This window comes from Filicampus tigris, chromosome 1 (assembly GCF_054856515.1).
Source record: "Filicampus tigris isolate MCC_2025a chromosome 1, RoL_Ftig_1.0, whole genome shotgun sequence".
NCBI lineage: Eukaryota > Metazoa > Chordata > Actinopteri > Syngnathiformes > Syngnathidae > Filicampus > Filicampus tigris.
The window spans coordinates 4,146,051-4,173,905 of NC_141217.1; the positions used below are offsets into that span (position 1 = coordinate 4,146,051).

The window sequence follows — 27,855 nt, forward strand, 5'->3', positions numbered from 1 at the left end:
ATGAAACTTTGTGCCACGCGAAGTACAGTTGCACTGAAGCGTATCTCGGCGAATTTCAGCGCATAGCCAGGTTTCTGTGATTAACAAATGCAACAGTTCTGAACATAGCGAGTTCCCTTTCGTTGTTCCTCCAGATCACCCATTCTGTGTGTTACAGATCCGGCGTTGGATGTAGAGAGGTGTCTCGGCAGCGGCGTGTGAGCGGCTTGCATTTACCTTCGCCGAGCCTGCATAGTCTATCTAGGCAGCCCCCTTTTGTTTACGTTGCCTCCGCCACCTACGGCGCCTGCTAGAGCCGACAACAATCCATGCGGGTCCCGCTATCTAAATGCGGTTAAAAATTATTTTCCCACAGCCAAGAAAATTGATGAAAATAAGTGTGAATTTGTTTAAACTATTGTGCAAATTGTCCTAATACATAACCATGTTACCATATGTCCTGTTGGCATGTGTTTTTTTAGTAGTAGTAGTAGTAGTAGTAGCAGCAGTAGAAAACTTGATGTATTAACAGTGAGCGTGGGGCTAATCCGCCTTCTATTCTATCCTAAATCTACACGTCACAGTAGCAGATGTGGAGGATAACCTGATAGGATAGCACACAGACACACATGCAGAAACATACACAACATGATGTGAAGTGCAAAAATAGATGCTTAATCGGTCTTGTCAAGGCTGTGGTAAAGGACTCCTTAAAAAATGAATTTTATGCAGAGATGCCGCCACAACGACTTTCACATTTTTCTTGCTTGTCGTTTGAAGAGATGCCAGCAGTTACACATTGAAGCAAAAACATCTACATCGAACATAACATTGCTTTGATGCTGCTGACAGACCCATCCACTGCAGCAAAGTAAACCACGCCGCTGTTTAAACATTGCGCAAACATTTGCAAATGACCCAGATATTATACACGACTTAAAAAAAAAAAAAAAAAAAAGACAAATGCACTAAACTGTCCCAATTGGCACTGTAATTTAGAGTGGAAAGAGTTAAGAACTGTATTTATGTTGAGGAAACTAACAGGTGTAGCTTACAAAAGACTATAGTTTAAAAGGAGACATGTATTTTTTTCATAATTTCAAACAGTTCTGATGTGCTGTAATTACATTTGCGACATGGACCCCTTCGATATGTCGTCCGCCCTTGTGCGAGTTGATCTGATATTTAGGAACTCACTTCATTTTTTCCTTCATTCTATTAGGGAATGTGTATAAAGTATGAACCTTAAAAGTGCAAATATCAATGGCATCAGATTCCCTGTAAAAAAAAAAAAAGTTTTAGCCGATTAAGTATAAAAAATAATGACATAACTTTTACGCCGCCATATTGAACATTTTTGAACAGTTCACAATCACTGTGACGTGTTGCGTCCTGCGACACTCTACTGTTTCACATTTGGACTTGCTTCCTGCCCTGTTGTGTTATAAAAATTCCGTATGCCGTCGTCAAGTATTGCCACAATTTAGATCCAACTCAGGATTCATATGTTTCTTTGAGAAAGAAAAAACAATTTATTTATGGCATCAGTAGCTAGTGAATGCACCAGTCCCATGGTCCATTAAGCAGGTGCACCATTCCATTAGGAAAATGGATTTTATTAAATTCGTATGGCCCTAAGCGTTGCTTCATTGATATGCATATGAGTAAGGCAACATTTGCAACCTTAAAATATTGAAAGTTTTGTTCAAATATTTTCAGACTACAATTAGGATATCCATATCCTTGTGCACATACATTTTTGTGACAATCGGTCCCGGTTTTTGTACATTAAGTGATGTAATGTTTTTTTCTCTACGAGGCAACTAGAAGAGACAACCTTACTACGTGAATAGAATAAAAAAAATACTGCGAGTTCCGTACAAATATTACAAAGAATGATTATCATGCCTACCCATGTGCACATAAATTTGTGTGAGAATCGGTCACGATTTTTGTTTTTTGGAATGGTGCGCCTGTTTCATGGACCATGACGCTGGTTGCATTCGCCAGCTACTGACGCCATAAAACTCTCTTTTTGTTTATTTTCTCAAAGGAACGTATGAAACCTCAGAACATTAGGAGGGCTACCTAAATTATGGTAACACTTGACGACTCCATAAAGCATTTTTCTAACAAAATAGAAGTCCAAAATAGTGTACATCACATAACTTTTAGCCCATTAAGGACGGCAGCGCTTCTACCACTGGAGCCGGGACCGGCGTTGCGTTTTTCTACCCTTAAAGCCGGGAGAGCGTATACGTCATTTTCTATTTATTATTTAATTTTTGGTCTCTTAACCAATGAGATGCATCAGAATAGACATGTGACGGTGTAGTGAGTTGTTGGAGGATATCCAGATTTTTTTTCGAGCAGTCATGGCGGATGCAATTGATCGCGGGAGGTCTGAAAGGAATAATGGCAGTGATATAGACAACACGATTGTGGACTTTGAACCAGTAGAACCAGTCGAATGTGATATATGGTTAAGATATATGTTTGTAGATAATGACAATATTGACATCTTTGTAATAGAAAAGAGGATGGTAATTACCACTCGATTTTTTTTTAATCAAACGTAGTGCTCTTCTTGCACTGACACTTTATTTTTACCTCTTCGATTGAAACAGTAAAGATGAAGAAACTATAAAAATATAATAAATAAATAAATGTCTAAGCTCTCAAATTACTTTGGAATTATGTTTCTGTCTGCTACAGGGGCTGAGATATTTATTTTGTAGGTGTTGAATTTCTGGGAAAGCTTCAGGTTTTCAAGGGTAATTCCAAACACGACCTTAGGTTTTGGGGAGCTGTTGAGCCAGGCGCTTTAGGCCTTAATGGGTTAAACAACACACCTCCCTTTTCAAGCGGCACTCCCACGTTAAACATTGACAGGATAATTCAAGTTGCCTGTTCAGACACATTAGCGGCAGTGGAGCTCAATTCATTTGGCTAATTAGCTTGAAGATGAGTGTTAAGAGTCAGGAAAATAGAATCATATTATAACAAGACATGTTTATGCAATGGTGATGTTCTCACACTGAATGCAGGTGTGGGTTTAGCTGTGCAGTCGAACCAAAGAATCATTAAACATTTAGCCTAAATGAGCTGTATTTAGGTTTACACACATTCATCATCCCCACCGCTGCAGTGAAAGTCTGCCCCCACCCAGAGTGTGACTCTCAACTGATTTGAGTCTTTAGCACAACAGACGGCAAACACACAAAGAGTCCAGTCAGAGAAGGTCTGATGTAAATAAGTTGATCTAAGCATGAACAGGGTGTGAACTGCTTCTCAGCAGGCTTGTTGGCCAAAATGCCAGCTATTTGCTAAAGCTAATTCATCTTTTCTTCCTTCAAAGATTGGGTCTGTATGCCTTTGAAAAGGTAGCCCCTGACCGTGCATCCCCACTGGGATCTCATAACTGTGACCCTGCAGCCATAGCAGCTAATGGGTGATGCGATACTGACAGAATAACCCTGGGGTAACTGTCACAGGAGGGGCCAGTGCGGGACAAGATCTGACGTTGTGTTGACCCCGCGCCGCCTCCGTTAGTCACAACACACCGATGCGGGAAGGACATGAAGAGGCTCCATTGCACTCTTTTGCTTTGGTGAGCCGACAAATCACTTTGGAGGGGCTCCATCAGTCAAAGTCGGAAGCTAGCGCAGTGGCTCACGTTAACTGAATTCAGAGGCAAAACTTGCTTGGAATGAGAAGCTAAGCAGCACACAAGGAATGAGTACAATTGTGGGAATGGCTTTTGTTGTGATTAGTCGAAGAACTGCGAGGAGGTGGAGGTTGAAGAGTAAATTAATTTAAGAAAAAGTAGGGAAAAAAAAAATCAGGGTGTGCAGAGCAACAGATGTACTACATCTGATTTACTTTAGTCATAGTTAATATCCCAACATGTCAGAATGACAAGGTGTTGAACATCTTCACAGGTTAAGATGTATGGATAATAATTAGCATGCAAAGAGTGTATAGCTGATGATTAGGCTGGCACGCATCTGATGTTTTCTGATTAGAGCACTTGAGCCCCACGCCAATTTCCTAAGCCACTATTCACATGTCAATCAAACGCTGCTCACCGTGACGATTTTTGAGGAGCAAGGGGGTGGGCGGGGCTGAGGTGCCATGGAGCATCAAAGGCTTATCAGTGCACCCCGTGATCACATCATCTTCACTCACACAAAGTTTCTATCTGTCGGATTAACAGAAATTAAGAGCTGCTTTATTGTCACCTACCTGTATTTAATATGTATACGTCAGAAACTGGGGTGACAGTGTTACTCAAGTCCACAAAAAAAAAAAATGTTTACTGTGATCACCTATTCTTTTTCAGGCATGAAAACGGGTCAGGGCTGAGAAGTGCATGACCCCTCTAGGGGATCCGGGGGTATGAACCCCTGGAAGAAAAAAATTGAATATTTCATATTTAAAAGCATTCATCTGATGCATTTCGAGAGAAAAATCCATCTGAATGAAAATATAATTATTTGCCAGGCCCGATAGGTGTGCAAAGTTCAGTTCCTCCACCTCCCCTTGACAGTAGAAATATACCTGCTTGCTTACAACCACTGTGGGAGTGGAGTCAGGTGGCCCATTGAGCTAAACAATTGTGACAATTTATCCACTGCGTTGTGTTTTTATCAACTTCAAGTCTCCAGTCAGATGTGTGCACAGGTTCGCAGTTCATTGATAATCTCTGGTCTACAGTACCTTTATTTCTTACTCCCATGCACACTCGAGGACCAGAGCTGGGAATCGGCCCTCCGTCCCCGGTTTCCATCCTGCATATTCAATCGACCCACATGGTCCCAGCCCGTCCTTCGCCGGCGACAGCCAATCGGCGTCAGCCAATCGGTGTCAGCCAATAGGCGCCGATTACGTAATCCTTACGTCACACGCAGGTGACGCACAAGTAGACACGCCGCCAAACAAAGAAAAAATATGAAAGAAAAACACCTGACACACACACAGCGTTGTCATCGGTGAAATGAAAAGAAAATGGGGCACATGTCATTGCGTCTATAGGATCGCAAGGTACACCACACTCTTTTATTTGTTATTGTTTCCTTACACGACCGCGTGCCAGGAGTGCGGCACCTGCATGTGACGCGGTATCGGTAAAGTCCGTTCTCGAAGCAGGTTGGCTGACTCCGACCGACTGGGACCACGTGGGCTGATAGAATATCCAGGACGGAAACCGGGGACAGAGGGCCGATGCCCAGCTCTGTCTAGGACCCTGCCGAGGGTGTAGATGCGGTCCACTGCTCCACGACCAGGACAAAATTCAGACCATTGCTCCTGAGATTCAATTTACAGCAACCATAAACAGACCTTACAGGGAGGCTAAGGAGTGTGACTCCCCTGTCGTTGGAACACACCCGCCGGTCCCTCTTCTTAAAAAGGGGGGTCAACACCCCACCTCACCAAACTCCTCCCATGGTCTCAGGTTTTTGCTTTAGCGACCGCCAAAGCTGCATTCTGCTGGGCCAGCTGGTACCCATTAGCTCTCTCCAGTGTTCCACAGGCTAAAAAGGCCTGATAGTAGGGCTGGACGATTATGGAAAAAATAATAATCACTATTATTTGAATTGAGATTGAAATCACGATTATGAACAAGATTATTCAATGATTTCTAAACAAAGTATTCACAGAGCTCGGCATCGCTTAACCGTCACGAAGTTCCGCGTCTGCATATTTAGCCAACCCACGTGATCCCAGTCCGTCCGAGTCAGCCAAACAGCGTCAAGAAGGGACTTAATCGGTACCACGTCACACACATGTGCCACACTCCTGACACGCAGCCAAATAAAGGAAAAATAAAGATAAAACAGGTATACCTTTCGGTCCCATTGACACAGTGACAAATGCCCCATATTGTTTTTATTTCACCGATCACCACGCTGTGCGTGTGTGTCTGTCTGTTGTTTTCATTTGATATTTTTTCTGTATTTGGCGCATGTGTGCTTGTGCAGCGCCTGAGTGTGACATGTACATTAAGTTCTCAACGCCAACAGGCTGTCGCCAACGAGGAACGGACCGGGACCACGTGGGTCGGCTAAATCGCCTGCATGAGTATTTGTAGAGTGCATGTTTCTTTCAAAACCTTTCATGTGTAATTGGAATTATACAGTCATGAAAGGCTTGTCGATTGATGACTTTCTTTTATAATCTATCATTACACAGAATTTCGAACAAAATAGTTTACACCTGCTTTCGTGCAGGAGATCCGGGTTTGCACAGTGCTACACCGTGTTTTTGGATGGTAAATGCTTCACGTTTCTTTGCTTCACGACTCTCTGCTGTCGACGGGCACCAGCTTCTGAAACAGAATGATTGAATGATAGTGATTTTCTTCTTTGTGACTTAAGCTCCTGCTTCTATTGCCCGTAGGGCGACCACGGAGCCATTTTAGGCAAAATAACCCCAAAGTTACATGAAATGTTCATTTTTAAAACATAGTTGCTACGGGAAAGTTGGGGTGTTGTAAGAAAATTGCGGGAAAGTGGGATTTTGTTGGGTTTTCTTGATTTTGTCTTAATAGTTGTGATCGCAACTTTGCGAAATCTCGCGAAAGGGACTGATTGTTTCTCATCGATTCTAACGTTATAAAGATTGAGTGAAGCCAAAATCTAAATCACAAATTATGATTAATCTTCTAGGCCTACCCGATAGGACTCCTTCAAATTGATGTACTCTTACCGCTGGTGTCCACCAACGGATTCTGAGATTGACGCCACGACTGGCACCCACCACCTTACAGCCACAGCTCCAGTTGACTGCCTAAACAATGGTGTGGCAAAAAATGGACCACCCAGACTCAATGTCCCCTGCCTCCCCCAGTATGTGGGTGAAGTTCAGCCAGAGGCAGTGGTACTCTGAATTGCCGCTTTGTACATAAGCACAAAAAAGTCAGGAACCATTGCCCCACCCAAAGGTGAAAGGAAGCTACCCTCTTGTCTAATGGGGTGAACCCCAATGTACAGAGGCAATCAGTATGCCCACATCTGCTTAGCGCCTTTCACTGTGTGCAATTTCAGCGTGGAATAGAGTCCAACCATTCTCAAGAGGAATGCTACCAGAGCCCAAGCTATGTGTGGAGGTAAGCCCGACTATGTCTATTCTGAATTCCTCAACATTGCACACCACCTTGAGTTCCTTACCTATCACGTCCTTAGAGCCAGCTTCAGTAGCTGGGGATCACACAGCCAAGGTCCCTGTCTTCCGCTGCTGAACCAGCTCACATTGTAATAATAAGAATAAGAATAAGAATGCCTTTATTGATCCCACAGTGGGGAAATTTTCATTGTTACAGTAGCAAAGATATAGGTCACACAGGGGCGGCGGCATAATGTGGCCATTAATGTATAACATTGACGGCAAACATTTAGAATCAAACCTATGTAGATATACGCAGTAACATGTGTATATACACATGTGTATACACACCAACCTACATCTACATAAAAAATATGAGGAACACTCATTTCGGCCTGTACATAGTACAGAGGAAAAAATACTCTAAGTGACAGTGCTGCAGTGCTGTAGTGAAATGTAAGGAACAGCATTGGATAAAAATAAAACTAGACTAACAGTAGTGGGGAATGTTGAGTATTGCACGGTATTACAGTAGTGGGGAATATTGGGTATTGCACGATATGAGCTCAGGTGCAGGACTGCACAATTGCACTAATGTCCGCCAGTTTGTAGAGACTACACAATGTTCTTGTTAAAGAGTCTGACAGCAGCAGGCAAGAAGGAACGGCGGAATCTCTCCTTTGCACAGCGAGGGTGTAACAGTCTGTCACTGAAGGTGCTGTGGAGTGCTGTTAGGGTGCCCTGGAGGGGGTGGTCCGGGTTGCCCAGCATTGATGACAGCTTGGTCAACATCCTCCTGTCCCCCACCGAGTCCACAGAGTCCAGGGAGCAGCCCAGGACAGAGCCGGCCCTCTTGACCAGTTTGTCCAGCCGCTTCTTGTCCCGGGCCGAGACGCCGCCTGCCCAGGTGACCACTCCCTGGAAGATGACCGATGCAACCACCGAGTCATAAAAGTTCCTGAGGAGTGTCCCCTGAACCCCAAAAGACCTCAGTCTCCTGAGTAGGAAGAGTCTGCTCTGACTCTTCCTATAGAGGGCGTCTGTGTTGTCGCACCAGTCCAGTTTATTGTTCAGATGAACACCCAGGTACTTGTAAATTGAGACTCTCTCAACATCTGTTCCCCGGATATTCACTGGTGCAGGTGAAGAGTGCTGGCGCCTACCGAAATCCACCACCATTTCTTTGGATTTCCCCGCATTGATCAGGAGGCGGTTCTACTGGCACCAGTCCACAAAACCCTGAGTAAGTTCTCTGTACTCCCGATCATCTCCACCTGTGATGAGGCCGACAATCGCAGAGTCGTCAGAGAACTTCTGCAGGTGACAGGTAGGGGTGTTGTAGTTGAAGTCCGAGGTGTAGAGGGTGAACAGGAAGGGAGCCAAGACAGTTCCCTGTGGGGCCCCCGTGCTGCAGAGGAGCACGTCAGACACACAGTCCTGTGTCCTCACATACTGTGGCCGGTTTGTGAGGTAGTCCTGGATCCATGTGGTGAGGTGGTGCGCCACCCCCGCCCGCTCCAGCTTGTCTCCCAGTAGGGTGGGCTGGATGGTGTTGAAAGCACTGGAGAAATCAAAGAACATGATCCTCACAGTGCTCCCCGCCTTCTCCAGGTGGGAGAGTGAAGTGTGGAGGAGGTAGATGATGGCATCATCCACACTGATGCCAGGCTGGTATGCGAACTGGAGTGGGTCCATTGAGGAGCTCACCAGGGGGCGCAGGTGGACAAGGACCAGTCTCTCCAGGGTCTTCATCAGGTGAGACGTCAGCGCCACTGGTCTGAAGCTGTTGAGCTCCTTCGGGTGGGGGGTCTTTGGCACCGGGACCAGGCAGGATGTTTTCCATAGCTGGGGGACTCTGCCCAGCTTCAGGCTCAGGTTGAACATGTGCTGGACAATTCCACACAGCTGGTCTGCGCAGGATTTGAGGAGCTGGGGGCTGATGCCATCTGGACCTGCTGCCTTCCTCGCCTTCATCTTCTTCAGCTGGTTCCTCACCTGAGATGTTGTGAAGGCCAAGGCTGGACAGGAAGGAGTGGTGGCTATCTGGTGTAGCTGGGAGCTGGAGACTGTGGAGAAAAGAGGGGAGGGGGTGACACGCCCAGCAGGAGGAGTAGGTGGAGACTGCAGCAGGAGAGCCTGAGTGGAGGCAGGCATCTGATCGAACCTATTGAAAAAGAGATTTAGCTCATTTGCCCACTGCAGGTCCCCCCCAGTCCGGGTCTTGGGTTGTCCGTGGCCTGAGATGGTCTTCAGGCCCCTCCAGACTCCCCTGGCGTTATTCTGCAGCAGCTGCTCCTCCATCCTCTTCCTGTAGGACCTTTTCCCCTCTCTGATCCTCCTCCTCAGCTGGCGCTGCACAGTCCTCCGCTCCTCTATGTTGCCTGACGCAAAAGCCCTCCTCTTCTCCTTCAGGAGAGCTTTTATGTCTGGTGTGATCCAGGGTTTGTTGTTGGAGAAACACCTTACTGTCCTGGTGGGTATGGTGTTCTCCATGCAGAAATTTATATAGTCTGTAACAGTGTCCGTTAGACTACTAATGTCTTCCCCGTGAGCATCGCTGAATACTTCCCACACAGTTGTGCTGAAGCAGTCCTTTAAGGCCTCCTCGGCCTCTCCAGACCATCTCTGAACCGTGCGGGTCACAGCTGGCTGCCTGCGGACCAGAGGTTTGTACACAGACTGGAGAGCCACCAGGTTGTGATCAGCTTTGCCCAGCGGGGGGAGGGGCAGTGATGTGTATGCCTCCTTGGTGTTGGCATAGAAAAGGTCCAGTGTTTTATTGTCTCTGGTGTGGCAGGTGACATACTGTGTGAATGAAGGCAGAGAGGAGGAAGGGGAGGCATGATTGAAGTCACCAGAGATGAGTACCAGGGCATTTGGGTGCTGTGTTTGTAGCCTGCTCACTGCTGCAGTCAAGACATCACAGGCTGTGTCGCTGCTGGCAGCTGGTGGGACGTAGACGGTCACCGCGATCACGTGACTAAACTCTCGCGGGATGTAGAATGGCCTCATGCCAACAGCTAGCAGCTCAATATCCCTGCTGCAAAGCTGCTCCTTAATCGTGATGTGCCCAGGATTACACCATCTATCGTTCACAAACACAGCCAGCCCTCCTCCTTTCCTCTTTCCACTCTCCAGCGTCCTGTCCGCGCGTATGATTTGGAAGCCATCCAATTCTACGACCGCGTTCGGTGTTAGCGTTGTTAGCCACGACTCCGTGAATAGCATCAGGCTAGCCTCCCGGAAGTCCCTCTCGTGCCGGGTAAGCGCCGCTAGCTCGTCCATCTTGTTGGGGAGCGATCTAACATTCCCCATGATAACAGACGGGAGGACGGGATGGTATCGTCTCCTCCTTTCCCTGCGTTTAACCCTACCCGACCCCCTTGGCCTCACTTACAGGTGGTGAGCCCATGGGAAGGGGGATACACGTTACGCTTTTGGGCTATACCCGGCCGGCCCTAATGGGTGGAGACATTGAGTACATGGAGTAACTTATCTCCATGTACTCTACGTCTCCACCAGCCGCTCTCCGCCATCCGCAAAAAGCTTCAAGGTGAAGAAGGCCGGCAAGCTGCCACTCACGGTCACGTCCATGAACGTCAACGGTTACAAGTAAATCTCCGCTTGGGTCTTTGGGACTATAGATTATTCTTATTTCTACATAAAGTATGTAGACAATAAGTGTTGAAATACATCTTAGAGTGACGACTGTGAATTACGAGAAATTTGTTGTAATCTTATAAAATACTAAACTGTAGGATTGAAACTACTGATTATTTTAATAACAGATTATTCTATCTTTTTTTTTTTTTAGATTAATTGACAAATGGGACAAAAAATATATATATTCCATAATAAACGGCACATTATTTCAAATTGGCAGTTCAGAAAATTGCACAAAGGTTACTGCATGAACATACTAGACTTCTTGAAGTTGAAGTTAAATTATGATTAAAAAGAATTAATAAAAGTTGAGCTCAAATTACAATAGGCCATGGAGCAAGCAACACGCTGATGTAATAATCATGCGACACAGCGGGTAACTGCTAGTAATTGCTTCACACAACGAATCAATCATGAAATTTGCTGCCGACACTTTCAATTATCGATTTAAATTTCTCTTAGTCTTTAAAAAAAACATTGCATAAATAAGCTTTTCAAATAACCACAGTATATATCGTAACATTATGAGGGGTAAAGTGTGTTTTCTATTGAATCATTTTACTTATTTTTCTGTTTAATGGACAAGAATACTTCCACAAGTTATCGCTACTTCAGTTACACAGATGTCACAATGCATCAGATGAGATATACAGTATATATTATTGCGTAACTGCTGCATCATTAAAAATTATTTATAGGTGGTGAAAATATTGTATCCGATGTTACTCTGCTAATCCCACATCTAGCACACATATTTACTTCAATAGAACATCCAGTTACACTATATTGATTCATTCTGACCACACAGGGTGGTTAACGTGACATCACAGTATGGTCCAAAGGAGTGATTGACATTTGTAAGATGATCAACTGGGATGTGCACTAGTACACTTTGCATCACAGCATCAAGAGTTCACAGGTGCACTTGCGTAATTGAAAACTGTATAGCTAATGAAAGGGACATGAAGTGTGATGATCTCCTTTTTTTATATAAAGAACATTTACCACAAAATTAGAATCTTTGTATGGCTGCATGTGATAGATGGCTTTACATACAGGTATTTTTTGTTTATTCTCACCCCCATATGAGGTTTCAGTGCACACTGTTTATGAGCGTTCACACTCATGGAATGAAGAGTGACAGTCGAAGATGAAAGGACAATGTTTTCACTAAAAGATAATGGCCCACATTTGTGGGAGTATTGTGTAGTATAGCATGCCACAAAATATAGATTCTGAAAAGACAATGTTTTCTCTAAAAGATCTGTCAGGTGTAGTCATTTTATGTTGAACACTATAAAAACTTCCACTCTTCTGGGAAGAGTGTCAAGTTTTTATAACAAGTAAAGCCATTTTCACTTAACTCCCCTATCCTCCCTGCATTTTCCTGCACCTCCAATTTTTAGAGCAGCACCAAGATCATCCATCATCTACAATTGCAAGAAAAAAAAGTACATGAAGCCTTAGGAATTACCTGGATTTTTGCATTAAGATCTAATCTTCATTTAAGTCAAGAATAGACAAATGCAGGGTGCTTGAACTAATACTACAAAAACAATTATATATTTCCATGTTTTCACTGAACACAACTTGATGTCACAGCATAGAGTGAAAAAGGTATGAGAACCTTTGGATTTAAATGGCTGAGCTTCCTTTGGCAAACAATTACCTCAATCAAATGTTTCCCAAAGTTCCAGATCAGACCTGCACAACAGTCAGCAGGAATTTTGGACCATTCTCTGTACAAAGCTGTTTCAGTGTTGTGACTGTGTGTTGTCCTTTATATTGTCAGTCGCTATGGTGCTGTCTTTTGTCAGTCACACACCGCCAGAACATCTAGTGCTCTCGAATGCCTTTTCGTCAGGCGTTGCACCACTGCCGCCTCCAGCCCTGTTCATTGTTGTTAGTTTGTTTGTGCCGTTCATCACCTGTTGGGTGATTTTGGTTTGCACTGTTGTATATACAGACTTTTGCTTTGCCATTTCCTGTCTGCTTGTGTGTTCAAATTCTTCTCCTCAAGTCACAATGTGTTGTGGCCAGTCCTGTACCCAGCAGACTCAGACACAAAACAATCAGCACTCAGGGAGTCCTGCTCGGCAGACCCGAGCAAATCCTGAGGGAGGTTCTGGAGACTATTAAGAGCCCTTCCACCACTGTCAACACAATAACTTCCCAGTCAACGGGAACCTTTTCTCCGGGAGCCAACCATCCCGTCACCCAAAGGAGTTTGTGACAGATTGTTGAACTATTCTTTGGTTTTCCATCAGCAACCAACTGCTCATTCGGACAATTGCACCAGTTTGGCTAATGTTATTAATTTGCTTCAGTGAAGAGCAGGGTCGTGGGCCTATTCCTTATGGGAATCAAAGTCGGAGAAATTACAATTGTTTAAGTCTTTATCTTCTGAGCTGCATAGAGTCTTTGATCAGAACTTTATGATTACTCAGCCCTCCGCCAAACAGCTGATGCCATTACATCAGATCTCTCAATCAGATGCACACTATGGTATCAAGTTCAGATTTTCATCCCTCAGAGTCGGTGAAATGAGATCAGAAAAAAGACAACTTTTGTTTGTGGAATGTCAGAGAAGCTTCAAGACCACTCGGGATGAGTCTGAGGCTGTTAATCTCCCTAGTAATTCAGATTGACAATTACATAAAAGAACGCCGCCAGAACACAAGACCATCCCGCCCCTCCTCTCCTCGTGCCGCTTCTTCTCAACTGGTCACGCAGCCTTCTAAAAGCCCTGAGACACCTGCTTCCACTCGGGAACAACCCACACAACCAAGCAGAACCCGCCTCTACTAGGAAGAACGCGCTCAGTGCCCACAAATCCTCCAGTGCACCTTCTTATCAGGCTAACGTGCCTGCCACTGTTTCCTCCGTCTCTCTTCAGGTGTTGGTAAATTCAAGGGCAGACAACAATCTCAGTGATCAAGAGTTTGTTGCTCATGCTAATTTCTTAGACTCGCCTCAATCAGTGCCATTGACGGAAGCCCACTCAAGACTGTTACACACCAGACTGTTTCCCTTCACGATTTCGGATAACCACCAGGGACACATCAGGTTTTTGGTCATCTCTTCTTCTTCCCCTATTGTTATTGGGCTACCCAGGTTAAAACTTTATAAAAGGCACATAAACTGGGTGTCGTCGTCCATAGTTGATTGGAGCAATTTCTTTTAGGCTCATTTTCTGCGTTCCGCATCGCCAATGTCCCATCCTTCTCCTCCCAATCATTCCTTGATACCCTGAATATCACGACTTGAGGGAAGTATTTAGAAAGTCTTTGGCACTTTCTTTGCCCCCTCACTTATCGTATGACTGTGCTATCGACTTACTCCTCGGAGCCCCCAAAACCTTGTAGTAGACTTTACAACCTGTCATGTCCCGAGAGGTAGGCAATGGGGAAGTAAAGCAAGGGTTTGCTTTCTGATATTTTTCAAACATTTTATCAAAGGCATTTTTTATCTAAATCGATCACGTGACTATCGCAATGCATATTGATATTGAATCACCCAGCCCTTGTCCCTCATGTCTTGGAGCTGGATTCTTCTTTATGACTAAAAAAGACAAGACCCTATGACATCTATCAACTAAAGAGGACCTATGAAAACATTAAGAATACATATCCACTTCCCCTCATCAACCCATCCTTTGAGCCCCTCCACCAAGTCACCGTGTTCACCAAACAAGATCTTGGCAAAGCTTATCATTTGGGGGATGAAACAGCCTTTCAAACCACCCTTGGACATTTCAAATATTTTAATATTGAAATGTCATTGACTCATTCACTGCCAGACAGTTCCACACCCTCTTTTACCCTCATGTTTGAAGAAATGTGGAAAAAAATATAAATAAATTCCTGAGATTAGTAAATTCATCAATGGCAGCGAATGAGTTAATGGCATTCTTCAAGATAAGCTTAACCAGTTTATGGATGTTTATCTCAAAGATATTTTGATTTTCTCCCAAATAACACGTCCAGCATGTCTGGTTAGTTGTACAACACCTCATAGGCAACAAGCCCTTGGTCAGAGCAGATAAACACGAGTTCCGTGTTCACTCTATTAGTTTTCTCGGCTACATCCGCATCCAGGGTCAATTTAGGCCAGATCCCGCTAAGACTGAAGCAGTGGCTAATTGGCAAGTCCCTTCATGCTGCGAGCAGTTCCAACAGTTTCTGGGATTTGCGAACTTTTGCAGGAGGTTCATCCGTGAGTTAAGCAAGATCGCTACAAACCTTGCCCAACTCACCTCTACAACGGCTTTATTCTTATTTATTCTTTATGGACCCCCAAAGCTGACACTGCCTTCAAACAACTGTTATCCTCTACCCCGGTCCACGTCCATCCAGATCCTGCTCTCAAGTTCATCATCGGGGTGGACACTGCGGATGATGAACTCCGGGGATGGGGGCCGTGCTCTCCCAGAGAAGTTCCAGCGACCAAAGGATACATCCCTGTCCATTCTTTTCACTCACATTGTCCTCCCCAAAGACACCGTGAATGGTTGGCTGTGGTGACTGCCCTTCAGGAGGAGAAACATCAGCTGGAAGGACCTGAGATCCCCTTTCTGGTATTAACGGGCCACAAAAACATAATGCAAGCACCTAAATTCCCATCAGGCTCATTGGGTCTTGTTCCTGGGATGCTCTAATTTCTTTCTGTCCTTTCGTCCAGGCTTCCGTAATGTTACGCCTGATACTTTCTCCCGCCACAGACTGATATATGAATGGACTCACAATTGGCTCCTCACAGCTGAAGCCATAGGAAGCCATCTTACATTACCGCTGTTACTGAAAACTTCTGTTCCCTTTTTTGATGAAAACACTGTTATCAGTGTGTCTTACGCAGGATCCCTGTAAGGAGTAATTAGAGAAGAAATTTCACTGTTTGTATCGACCATAAAGAGATCACCTCAGTATCGTGCATCGTGAGTTACATCTTGCAGATTTTTTTTCCTGATGGGTTTTACTTTAATTTCATTGTTCATGGTTCAGGCGATGAAGAAGATGAATCTTTGAGTAGCACTCAGAGATGTACCTTATAAGAGAATATTTACAATCACATTCTTACCGATAAAATGTGCATGTAGCACTTCCCCCAGAATTATTGGGAAAACCGTACACCACACACTGTGGCATTTTTGTGGCATTTTTGCCACAGAGAGAGAAAATAATGTTAAAACTCTGTAGAAAACTTCGCTTCTCACGGCATTGTCAGTCCGTAAGTCCGTGTCTCCCACATGCCTTAGGACTGTGAAATTTGCAGAGCTGGGCACTTGAGCCTTTTTTGCCGGTCCGTCCTGCGTCCTCGACATGGTTACCCTTCCGTCCTTACTCATAAAAATGATTATTCTCCGACCCCGTCCGGCCTCGTCCTTTTAAAGCGCTTCCGTCCTTGTATTCCATCAGTCCTACCCCCACCCCACCCCCCAAAAAAACCCTTCTGTGCACTCATAAACATTATTTAAAGATCATTAGCTGGCTAATTTCCTGTGCACATCCACTTACCTGATGGGAGTATCGTGAGTGGATTGAATTGTTTACAATTGTTTAACCAAGATAACATTTAGCTGCAACACAAGCCCGTCGTGAAGTGATGATGATGATGCCGACTGGAGCAAATCAGGCGACATCAAGAGAATATTTAAGATTGAGTAATAACGCAATACTATTGCGTTTTATTGCAAAACGTTTGTGTTTTAAAGGAAGACGTTTTTTTTTTTAGTAAAATAGTTATTGCAAAATAACGTAAGATTATTTTAAGAGGAAAAAAAGACTTTCTTCTAAATGTATATGCTGGTAGAGAATTTTGCGGTCTAAAGGTGTCCAACACAAGGGCATACTCTGCAAGCAAAGGGATAAGGTACTAAATGTGAACAGTTAGTTAACAAAACTATTCTGGCTTACACACACAAGACAGGCTGGTCATGTTTCTGTCAGTGAGGTGAAATAGCTGACTCCTGTGGCATTATCCATGCAATTACATGTGTTGAACCACTAGAGGTCAGAATATGCATGTGCGATGTGACTACTGGTTAGCACATGAAAAGTGTTGTGCAGGCAATTAATGAAGGCGCCTCCGTAGAATAGATCATGCAGTGACTGAATATTTATTTGCATTAGTTTTAGCACAACTAAAGCTACGTACTCCTCCAGCAGCGGACAGTCAAGCGGCATGCTGACGTCACTCGCAGGTGTGCTGGCTCTAACAGTGTTCGCGCTACTGGGTCTTCTCACTTGTCGTACTACTAGAACTCGTGCTGTATTTCCTGTTGAAAAAAAATGGGCGTGCGTCCGGGACAGGGGGACGGACTGCCCAGTTCTGGACATTTGGGTAAAACGGTGTCATTAGCACAAGATGACAAACTATGGTCTAAACTAAACTAAATTTTACTTGAAGCACTGTTGTATCCAATTTAAATTTTTGCACTTCACTGCATTCCTTGAAAAGAAGTTGTACAACCACATATTTTGATTGATACTTTTTCTGGCCACTGGATATAAGTTTCATTTTACTTATTTACTTTTGTACTCTTTTTTTGTGTGTTCTACACAAAATATGTATTTGAAGAACAAATGGAACAAAACTCAAAATTGACACTGATTTAATGTAATTTTAAGGGGAAAATGCTATACCAGGATATATAGGGGAACAAAAAAAAAAGAATTTTATTATCATGATACCATGATAGGTTTTTAAATTGTTGGTTGTCTGTATTTTTTTTGTGTGCCAAATATCATATTCGGGATCTGCCTCAAAAAAATCCATATCTGTCGGGCCCTAGATCACATACTTTTTATCAAAACTGTATTCAGGACAGCCTTATTAGTTTTATTGAGTGAATATCGTCACATTACAAATTATGTCATATTTTTGGGTTGACGGAAGTCAAAGTGAAAGAAACGTTCATACTTTTTCAAAGTGAAAGAAACGTGTCCCTAAATGGGCACAACTTGACAAAAAAAAAGACCAAATAGATCGACAGTCTGCCATCTTGACAGGTTGGCAATTGCAAATGACACCCATAAATATAAATAGAAGAAACTGATAAAAAGAAGTTAATTTTGACTGCAGCACTTGTACTCTCTGAAAATTAACTTAAGCCTCACATTTATGAGGCTGGTGGTTGAGAGGCTAATGACAGCGCGTGTGTGTGTGTGTGCGTGCGTGTGGGGGGGTGTGCTTGCGTGTGTGTGGTGTGTTTTCATGTGTGTGTGTGTGTGCGCATGTGTGTGTGTGTGTGTGTGCACACATGAATGCATGTGTGCATGCATGCGTAAACAGCCAGCCATTGTAACTCATTAGCATCCGGGGCTAATACAGGGCCCATGCTGTGCTGGGGCGCGCCTTCACAATGCGTCCACTGCGGTATGATTGATGGCATGATGCCGTTGGCCACAATAATGGAACAAAAAAAAACCCCACGAAAGACAGAATCTCTCTGCTGTGGCAAGGTATTAAAAGACAGACAAACAAAAGAAAGCCAGGTTAATCAGAAGAACCAGGAACAGCTCATTAATCTGCGCAAGCTGAAAGTGTCTAGAAGCCTAGAGACGAAAAAAGTCAGATGATTGGCACATGGCGAGGATCACTGCCTTGCCTTCTTGTCATCAGCTGCAAAGCAAGAGAATAAAATTAGAGTGGAGATGAAAGTGGGGAAGTTGTTTCGAGAATCGGGTGGAAGCTGAACAAGGTAAATAGGACAGTTCCTCAGAAGCAAAGGTTCTAGCAAAGCCTGTAATTGCCCAAAAGAACCACAGCTAAGGGAAGGCAGCTGACGCCAGTATGACTTGTTAGCAAAGGAACTGAGCTGTGACATTGCGAGACAGAGCCTGGGAATGGATTCATTAAAACCTGTGAGTCACAAACATGATGCGCATATTATTACGATGCAGCCAGAAAATGACGCCTCTGTTGTGAGGGATTGAAAAAGCGTCTTTCCCACCTCTGCAGACACTTTCACATCCGTTAATCACTTCTGTCACTTTGTTTTACGGAAGATGCTTTGGCAAAGTTGCAACCCTACATGCACACACAGATACAAGTGAACTTTTGTTCACACACGTTAAACTACCAAGAGGACGGTGTACAGTACTTGTCAAATTGTCAATTTGTCTTCTATCTGACAAAGTATCCCTCGTTTATTTGTGAATTTCCCCATTAGAAAACATCATCCGTACAATACATTTAAACAAAATTAAAAGGAGAAATTCCACATTCCCCATGTAAGAAAGTGATATCAGAGCATTCCATTTGGATTATTTTTTGTCATAACATGAAAGGTTATTTTTATCTGCTTTCGTGCAAATTTACATGACAGCTTAATCCCAAAGCTCAAGCATCATTGCCGCACGCTCAGTCTTTAAAACAAATGAAGGCAGAGACTGTCAGATGACTTGAAGTTTTGCGCAAAGTCCCAGTCACAATCATCCTGGCAGGCTAAGACATCGAAATGAAGAAAAACTGGGTGACAAATGGCTTCTCTTTGCTCACTTAGCAGTAATAAAGAGCCCTTCCTTGACTTACCTTGTCCCTATCATCCACTAGGTCTGTCAGCAGGTCATCCATGTCCAGGATGCCTCCATCGGTATACTCCAGGTGAAGGGTTTTCACGGCACTCCTACCATGCTGCGCAGAGAAGCAAGAAGAAATACAGTAACTAACACATTTATTGACAACGTTTACATCTCGCATGCGGCACCATTATATTTAAAAATAATACAGAAGGTTGTGGCATTTTACACTTGCAGTTTTAAAAATACGAAGACAGAAAACAGAGGAGAATAAGAAGAGAGTGTGGATATTTGAGCAGTTGCTAGCCTCATAGTTGATTGTGCATTTTAGCGGCCGAAAACTCTACGTGCTTTGCTTTTTCGCCACATGAAATGATAAATAATATAGTAATTTAAATAAAAGAAAAAAATAGATCTGGATCTCCTTTGGTACCTGGAAATGTCATTTTTGTTATGCAAGGTCATATGATAAAACATGTCCTCTTGATTGGCCGATGTTGCGACACCACTCACCCATGATTCATATTTTAAATTGCAGCCAAAGTAGTTACAGACGGTTGGAAGCTCATGCAGCTCCTTGCAGAACCCGGCACACTGCGGGGCAATTCAGTCACGTTTGGCTGAATCGCTATGAGCAGGGCAGGCTTAAGACATCGCATTTAATCCTTAAAAGTGGTATCTCACTGAGCAGTGAATGCTTGCAAAAGAAGAAAATGTTGGATTTGTCAACTTTTCTATTGCAGATATTGTGACGTCTCTAAGAGCTAATAATTTTTTAAGTAGTACTTAGTTTGAGGGCCATTGTTTTAAAGCACTGCAAGTGCTGCACAGAAAAAAAACAGTTCTTCAGTTATGTGGGTGGAGTGCTAGCAGTCAAATTCCGGGCTGGTTTCATTATCACAATGCAGATTTCAAAACATACACACCCTGTTAGGGCTGTGACACTGAGGAGGCTACAATGTTTGACCTGTTAAAAAAATAACATTCATCGATGTGGAAATGCACTGACAAATGCATCTTCCTCTCATTTGTGAGACAGTTTATCGTAAGATGGCCTCATAGACCTCCGAGTAAATGTTCTTTATTATTACTTTATGTATAAACTGGACATTTCATGAGGTACAACTAGACAATCTAATGGGATACTAGACTGAAATTCTGCATTCGAAAGAATGTATTTGAATGACACTAAAAAGTGCTTAAATATTGATCACTTTTATCTTAGCAAATTGAGTCGAGTGAATTTCATTAAATTGTGCTGATTGTGTTGTAGCCAGTTCACTACAGTAGCACGTTGTAGCCTGCATCTGCAACAACATCAGGGCAAAGCATGTGCACATCACAGGACAAACAGGTCAAACCTGATCGGTGACATTCTTCCGCTGCTCATTTGTCTCAGGCGTGTACTTGGGATTGAGTAAGTGCAACTTAAAACAATAAGTAGCTCACATGCAGCGATGACACAAAAAAATAAAGAAATGCCAAGCATGATTTTCCACCAAGAAAGCACGAGACTGTCCATCAGCTAATTAGCAACAGTCTTATTTGGGCAACCCTGGATAGCCCAACAAAATCCTACTCCCAGCTACTCATGATGAAAAGGTATCGCTACATGACACTTTAAAGAGAGACAAATGTACAGTAAAAACAAACAAAAAACAAATAAAAAATTGCGTTAACATACAATGAAAAATTATGACTTACATGCAAAACAACAAAATTGAGTTCAATACAAATCGCTCAAGACAACTAACAATAACAAATTGTTATTTCAAATTCAACACAGAAGTTCACTTTCAACGGTTTGCCATGCTCAAAATTGTTTAACCACTTCATCAATCATATTTCGTACTTAGTGGACCATGCTGTTGTTATGATCTGCTGCAAACACCAGACTCTGTCCAGTTCATCACTAGCAATGGCCTCCAATTCACAAGTGTTCTAGGGTTTGACTCGTGACCAGTCCAGGGTGTAGTCGGACATAAGACCACAGTCAGCTGGGATTGAATCCAGCTCCGTGACTGAACATGATGAGCGGTATAGGCTAGGGAGTTTGGTGGCCTGGGAAGCGTAGAGCTTAGTACAAGATTAATGGTAGCCTTCGTTAAAAATATGTACCTTGCCTTTTCCAGAAAAGATCAATGGATTGGGGAGCCGGCCCTCTGGAGAAGGAGGAGGGAGAGCCAGGAAGGGCCCCTTTTATAAACTTGCTTTCGGAGATTTTGTTGCTTGAATATGAACACCTAAAACTTGACTGGAATAGTTTGACGAGTAAAATGATTTTTAAAAGAATAAATAATGAAAAATATGGAGGCACTGTCAATTCTAAATAAATAGAAAAAAAGTTTTAAAATCTTCCGTAATCTCAAGGATATCAGAGGTTCTTTTAGCTTGCCACGTAATACGTATTTAGGGAACACACATTAGTAGAGGCATGGAATCATCTTACATAGAAAGTCACTAAGATACTATGTTGCCTTTGTTTGGTCGATATACTGTACAGCAAAACTGACACGGAGGTCAGTCAGGTTTTATATTGACAAACAAAGTAACAGGAAAAGGAAGCTGACAGATAATTAGGCCACACATTCAGCGAACGACAGGTAACAAACAAGAATGACAACCAACTATAAATACGATAAATACACAAGAATGACAAGTATGACCTTGTGCCTGGCAATCCATTCTGGGAGCCGCACGACACTAGTGCCCATTTGAAAAAGTATTAATGCGAGGTCGCTATTGCTTGCTGACTTAAATTCACACATTAGTTGTGTTAAGGCAATATACTGTCATGTCTGTTTGCACAATGACACAGAGACAAGGCATTGTCAGTCAATGATCTCTTTAATGTAAAAATGAACGGTTAATGTGTCAACACAACTGTCGTCTCTCTTCCCATCTTATAATGCCTCTGGCATGACATACATTAAGGACTCTCAGCGACAGTCGGGGTCTTACAAACTCATGCAACAATAATCCATATAACACGAATGAAGATTTGCTAAAATACATTGTTAAAAAAACACCCGCTCCTCTATTTTTATTTTTTTTTAAATTGTATACCGGTACTGTAACAAGTAGCAATGCTTTGTTGTATTTCATGAATTGGTGTCAAAATTGTACAAATTCCGAGAGTACCGTGAAGGTATCCTAACATTATTGGATGAGCGAGTCAAGGGATGTGGATGTGACTTCAGGACAGCAACCGAAAGGCAGAAGCCAGCGTCAGCAAGAGGGGGTGAGAAAGGGACAATTTGCAAAGCTATTTTTTAATTCTTTTTTTTTTTTTTTTACATTCGCACACACACTGAGTTGAGCAAAATATCAATGACATCATCAACGACTCCAGTGGTTCTCAAATGGGGGTACGCGTACACCTGGGAGTACATGAAGGCAATTCAGGGGGGAACAGGAGATTTTAAAATATATTTAAAAATAGACATCAAGGCTTCCGGTTGAGCGTCAAGCATGTAGGACGTGTCTGCAGGAGCTCCGCAGAGATGTGACTGTTTAATCTTGTGTTCACATGATTTGTTGAACAATATTCAACACCTGCATAACTTTTAACGCCTTGGTTTGGCGTTTGTGCTTATCCTGTTTGATTATTTGTCTAAACTATGGCAAACCGAGAGAAATCTGATGCCTCCAAAGTAGGCCGCAGTAAGCCGCGACTGTCGCCTGAGCTCGATGCGGCTCCTGTACCTGATGCTAATGATCGTCTGCTAGAGAGAATGCAGGTGATGTTGGGGGACATGCGCTCGGACCTCGTGAGTAAATTTGACGAGATTGTGTCAGAGGCAGTGAAGAGGGAAATCACGAGTGCTCTATCTCCAATGGAAGCTAAAGTAATGTCACACGATCAAGCTATCGCGGACCTTGAGCGCTCGGCTAATGACCACGATGAGAAGCTAACTAGCCTCGAAGCTACTGTTCCATCGTTGACGGATCTGGTTGACTCCTTGGCAAAGAAGTGCAAAGACTTGGAGGGACGTTCTCGATTGAATAATGCACATGTGGTCGGTGTTCCTGAGGGATCGGAGGGCAACCACCCCATGGATTTTATGGCTACACTGCTACAAACACTACTTGGCTTGGACAACAAACCCTTTTTGGACCAGGCTCACCGGACCCTCCTGTTAGACCTGTGGACGGGAAACCTCCTCACCCCTTTGTCGTCAGAGTCAGCATGTTTCAACAACGCAACGAAATCCTACGAAAAGCTGCCAAAATCTCTACTCTCAATTACAACGGGAAGAGGATCTCTATCTTTCCCAACTTCACCCCCACAGTTGCCCAGAAACGGTCTGCTTTTTCTACGGTTAAAAGGGAGCTCCACTCGTGCCCAGGCGTTCAATTTGGCCTTTTCTACCAGGCCATACTGAGGATTACTCTTCCAAATGGACAAATTCAGAGGTTTGAGGACCCATCACTCGCTATGGATTTTGTTGAAAAAATATAAAAGCTGTGGTGGCCCCAGACTCTGTTTAAAATTTCCCTTCTGTTTGATATACTCAGGACTGGCATTTGTACTTGGGGATTGCTGTAACTCTTGGGAGTTATACTGTTAGGATTTATTTTATTAGCCTACTATTGTTTTCACTCTTTTTTATTTAATCTATTTTTACTTAAGTAATACTTCTGTTGATGTTAATCTGTGGTCATTTCTGTTTCCCAACTACATATGTTAAAGTAATCATAGTGAACTTTCATTTTGAATGATGGGTAGTTAACTGGATTTATTATACTGTACTTATACCAAACCTTAGTTGCGTGTTTATTTATTTGACATATTTACGTTACTTATACCAAACCTTAGCTGCGTGTTTATTTATTTGATATATTTACGTTATTCCTATTTTTTTTTTTTTTTTTCATTATGAGAATAAACTAAGGAATGAAAAGTTAGCTACTTTAAGGAAACAAATTAAACAACTTGATAGTATTTATGCAGTCTCTGCTTCGCCGAATGTATGCAAAGAGCGTCTCTTACTTCAATCTAAATTTGATGTGCTAATGACCCGCCGCACCACGGAGCTAATGCTACTATCCACAATGCAATGAACATTTTGGTGCTCAACACCGCAAGGAAAAAAGCTCAACTCATCACATACAATCACGGTCTTGCAAAGACCTACCGGCTGTAGTGAGTTTGCGACTTTGTCAGTTTGGGAGGAAGTCAAAACTTGGAGAGCACCACAGCCAAGCTCCCGCTGAAGTAAACATCTCATTAATAAGGTCTACGTGCCTCTTCGCATCACCATAAATGAGCCCAGCTTCAGTGATTAAAACCAGCTTTCTGACGCTGTCCTAAGGAAGTGAAGTTTACGTGGCTGCTAAGTGGGTGTTGTTGGCAAAGCTGCAGCGTCCTCATGATGGTCTGCTTCAATTAGGAGGAGGCCACAGGCTGTTGAGTCAGCGTCCACGCCGGCTAATTAACATGCCCGTTAAAGAGGGATCGAGGCCCCGGGTGTAATCTAATCACACGCTCGCATTTAGACTTCTTCAGAATCAACTGGGGCCAGTGGGCTGAGTGGGCTGTCAGTAAGCCCAATGTGTGTGCGCAAGCGTGAGTCTCGGTGTGTTTGTCACCCCGCCACTTGCCGAGGGAAAGGCCGCACAGGCAGGATGAAGCGGAGCAGCCAGATGATAAGAGCGCAGCCTGTCACCAATCCTAATCCCCCATCACTCAGAGGACAAAGACCTCTGTCTGCTGCGCACATCCCAGACCATGGCCACATAGAGGGGCATTAAACAGTCAACTTCCACCTGCCCGCTGAGATACTGGAGCTTTTAAGGGGAAGCTATTGTCCGTGTCGACAGCCGGGGCATCTCGCATCCCCACTGAGGAGAAAAACATATCAACAGACACTAATGGCACTAACTCTGCTGACTAATCCAAGGTCAGTCCAGAAACCAGTGATTCATGTTCCGCTAATTACAACATCTTTTTGGAAAGTCATATGAACTTCAACAGATTTTCTATAGTTTTTAGAATGCATATATATGTATATATATATATACATATATATATATATACATATATATATATATATGTATATATATACATATATATACATATATATACATATGTATATATACATATATATACATATATATACATATGTATATATACATATATATACATATGTATATATACATATGTATATACACATATGTATATATACATATGTATATACATATGTGTATATATACATATGTATATACATATGTGTATATATATATATATACATATGTGTATATATATATATATACATATGTGTATATATATATATATACATATGTGTATATATATATATACATATGTGTATATATATATATATACATATGTGTATATATATATATACATATGTGTATATATATATATACATATGTGTATATATATATATACATATGTGTATATATATATATACATATGTGTATATATATATATACATATGTGTATATATATATATATATATATATATATATATATATATATATATGTATACTATACACACTGTGTGTATAGTATAAATAGTCCCTGTCCCTCCCCAGTTCCAAAATCCCACCTGTGCCCCTGGTGAATGGTAAATATGAATAGGCCTACTATATATTTTCGGCAAAGAGCAACATGGGGTGCAGTTACTTGCTTTTTGCTTATATTTTTACATGTAAACTATGTAGTAATTATGTCAGGAAGTGCAGACCCCTTTTTTCCTTGACTGGCTTCTAATCATGTAATAATGTAATTTAAAAAAACAAAAGAAAAACATTAGTATGATTGTGTTTTTCTTTCATACCAAATGAGAAGCAGTCTCCCGTTCAACAGGAAACTTCCGGTTTTTGAACGTTGGTTTGTGTTACCATGTCACGTGACACATGACGTAACCGTAATCATAGTTGGTTAAATTGAGAATGAAGAATGAGTTATTTCTCTTCTGTGTGAAGTTATGGTATGTGACGTACAAATTGTTGATTAAAAATGTGTTAATAAAAAACAAAACACAAAAATGAAGAATGAATACTTTTTGACCATATGCAGGTTCAATACTATTTCTCTCTCACACACACAATGTAAAACAACTGAAAACGTGTGCATGTTTTTCTAAATTGAATACGGTATTAAAGTGTGTTTACCTGATCCAAAATCCTACGGTATCTTCGCGTGGATTGGTCAATTAAATCCCGTACAATCCATTCGGGTTTGCACGGAACCACCACCGCTGTGTCCCCAAAAGTCACCGTGACCTTCATAATTGCGAAACAAATGTACTCCTCGAAATATCATGCAAGGGGGACGGGAAAAGTCCGTTTTATGGCTGGCCTGTGTTCCTTGTGCGTCCAAAGTGAAGCAGCAGGTGTCCCCAGTCGGGGAAGAATCACCTGTTGGAGTCCTTTCGCAGCTTTTACCGGTCGGCACAGGTGTGGAAATCCACGCGAAACATCGTCGTGATAGTCCCCCGCCGCCTGCGGATCACAAACGCGGTCACAACGGCACGCGTTCTGTCATGTTGGGCCGACAAACAATCAAAACAAACACCTCTCAAACCCGGAAGAAATCACAGCGGCTGAGGCGCTTCAGGAAATCACTCGCGTGAGGAGACTCGCAGCGCCAGTCACATCACCTTCACAAAATAATGGCATTAGTCATGTTTTCAGGGGTTTTTTTCCCCACAAAACACGAAAAACTCAAACAAATGGTGATCATATATTTATTAATCATTTCATTTCAGGGGTAGAATTGAATGATCTGATCAAGGATGTGGCAAATTTTTGCAGTGGTGGTCAGCATACTGTGGAGATGTTTGGCAAAATAATAATAATAATAATAATAATAATAATAATAATAATAATAATAATAATAATAATAACAATAATAGGGTGGCACGGCGATTGACTGGTTAGCACATCCGCCTCACAGTTCAGAGTTCGTGGGTTCGATTCCGGCTCCGGCCTTCCTGTGTGGAGTTTGCATGCTCGCCCCGTGCCTGCATGGGTTTTCTCCGGGTACTCCGGTTTCCTCCCACATTCCAAAAAATGGTAAAACATGCATGGTACGTTCATTGAACACTGTAAATTGCCCCTAGGTGTGATTTTGAGTGTGTCTGTTTGTTTGTCTCTGTGTGCCCTGCGATTGGCTGGCAACCAGTTCAGGGTGTCCCCCGCCTACTGCCCCAAGACAGCTGGGATAGGCTCCAGCACCCCCGTGACCCTCGCGAGGATAAAGCGGTATAGATAATGGATGGATGGATAATAATAATAATAATAATAATAATAATAATAATAATAATAATAATAATAATAACAATAATAATAATAATAATAATAATAATAATGATTTTTTAAACAGAATTTAATATTACTTTTTCCAAAATAAAATAAATGTAGAAAGTTGATCATATTGACTTCAAAGGTCATCATTAGTTAAAACAAACATACCCTTAAACAATCATTATAAAAACTTGTTGGTTGATAATTCAATACATTTTATTTTTATTAAAACATCTGTTTTATCGGTAGTGACTGCAAAGTTTCGGTTGTGACCATACTGTTGCTGCTGTTGCAGTAATACTTTGTGTGAGTGTAG

The 27,855-nt window shown here is 42.5% G+C and overlaps 1 protein-coding gene across 1 annotated transcript in view; it reads right to left on the reverse strand.

Annotated features, from left to right (window-relative positions):
- The window catches only part of pard3ba (par-3 family cell polarity regulator beta a), a 168,693-nt gene extending 141,825 nt beyond the window's left edge, over positions 1-26,868 (reverse strand). Inside the window, exons 1-3 of the mRNA XM_086048410.1 lie at positions 26,809-26,868; positions 26,406-26,735; positions 19,279-19,380 (exon numbers count right to left, since the gene is read on the reverse strand). Coding sequence (XP_085904536.1) covers positions 19,279-19,380; positions 26,406-26,522 — 219 coding nt within the window. The 5' untranslated portion in view covers positions 26,523-26,735; positions 26,809-26,868. The remainder of the gene's footprint in view (positions 1-19,278; positions 19,381-26,405; positions 26,736-26,808) is intronic.
- Positions 26,869-27,855: the final 987 nt, after the last annotated feature.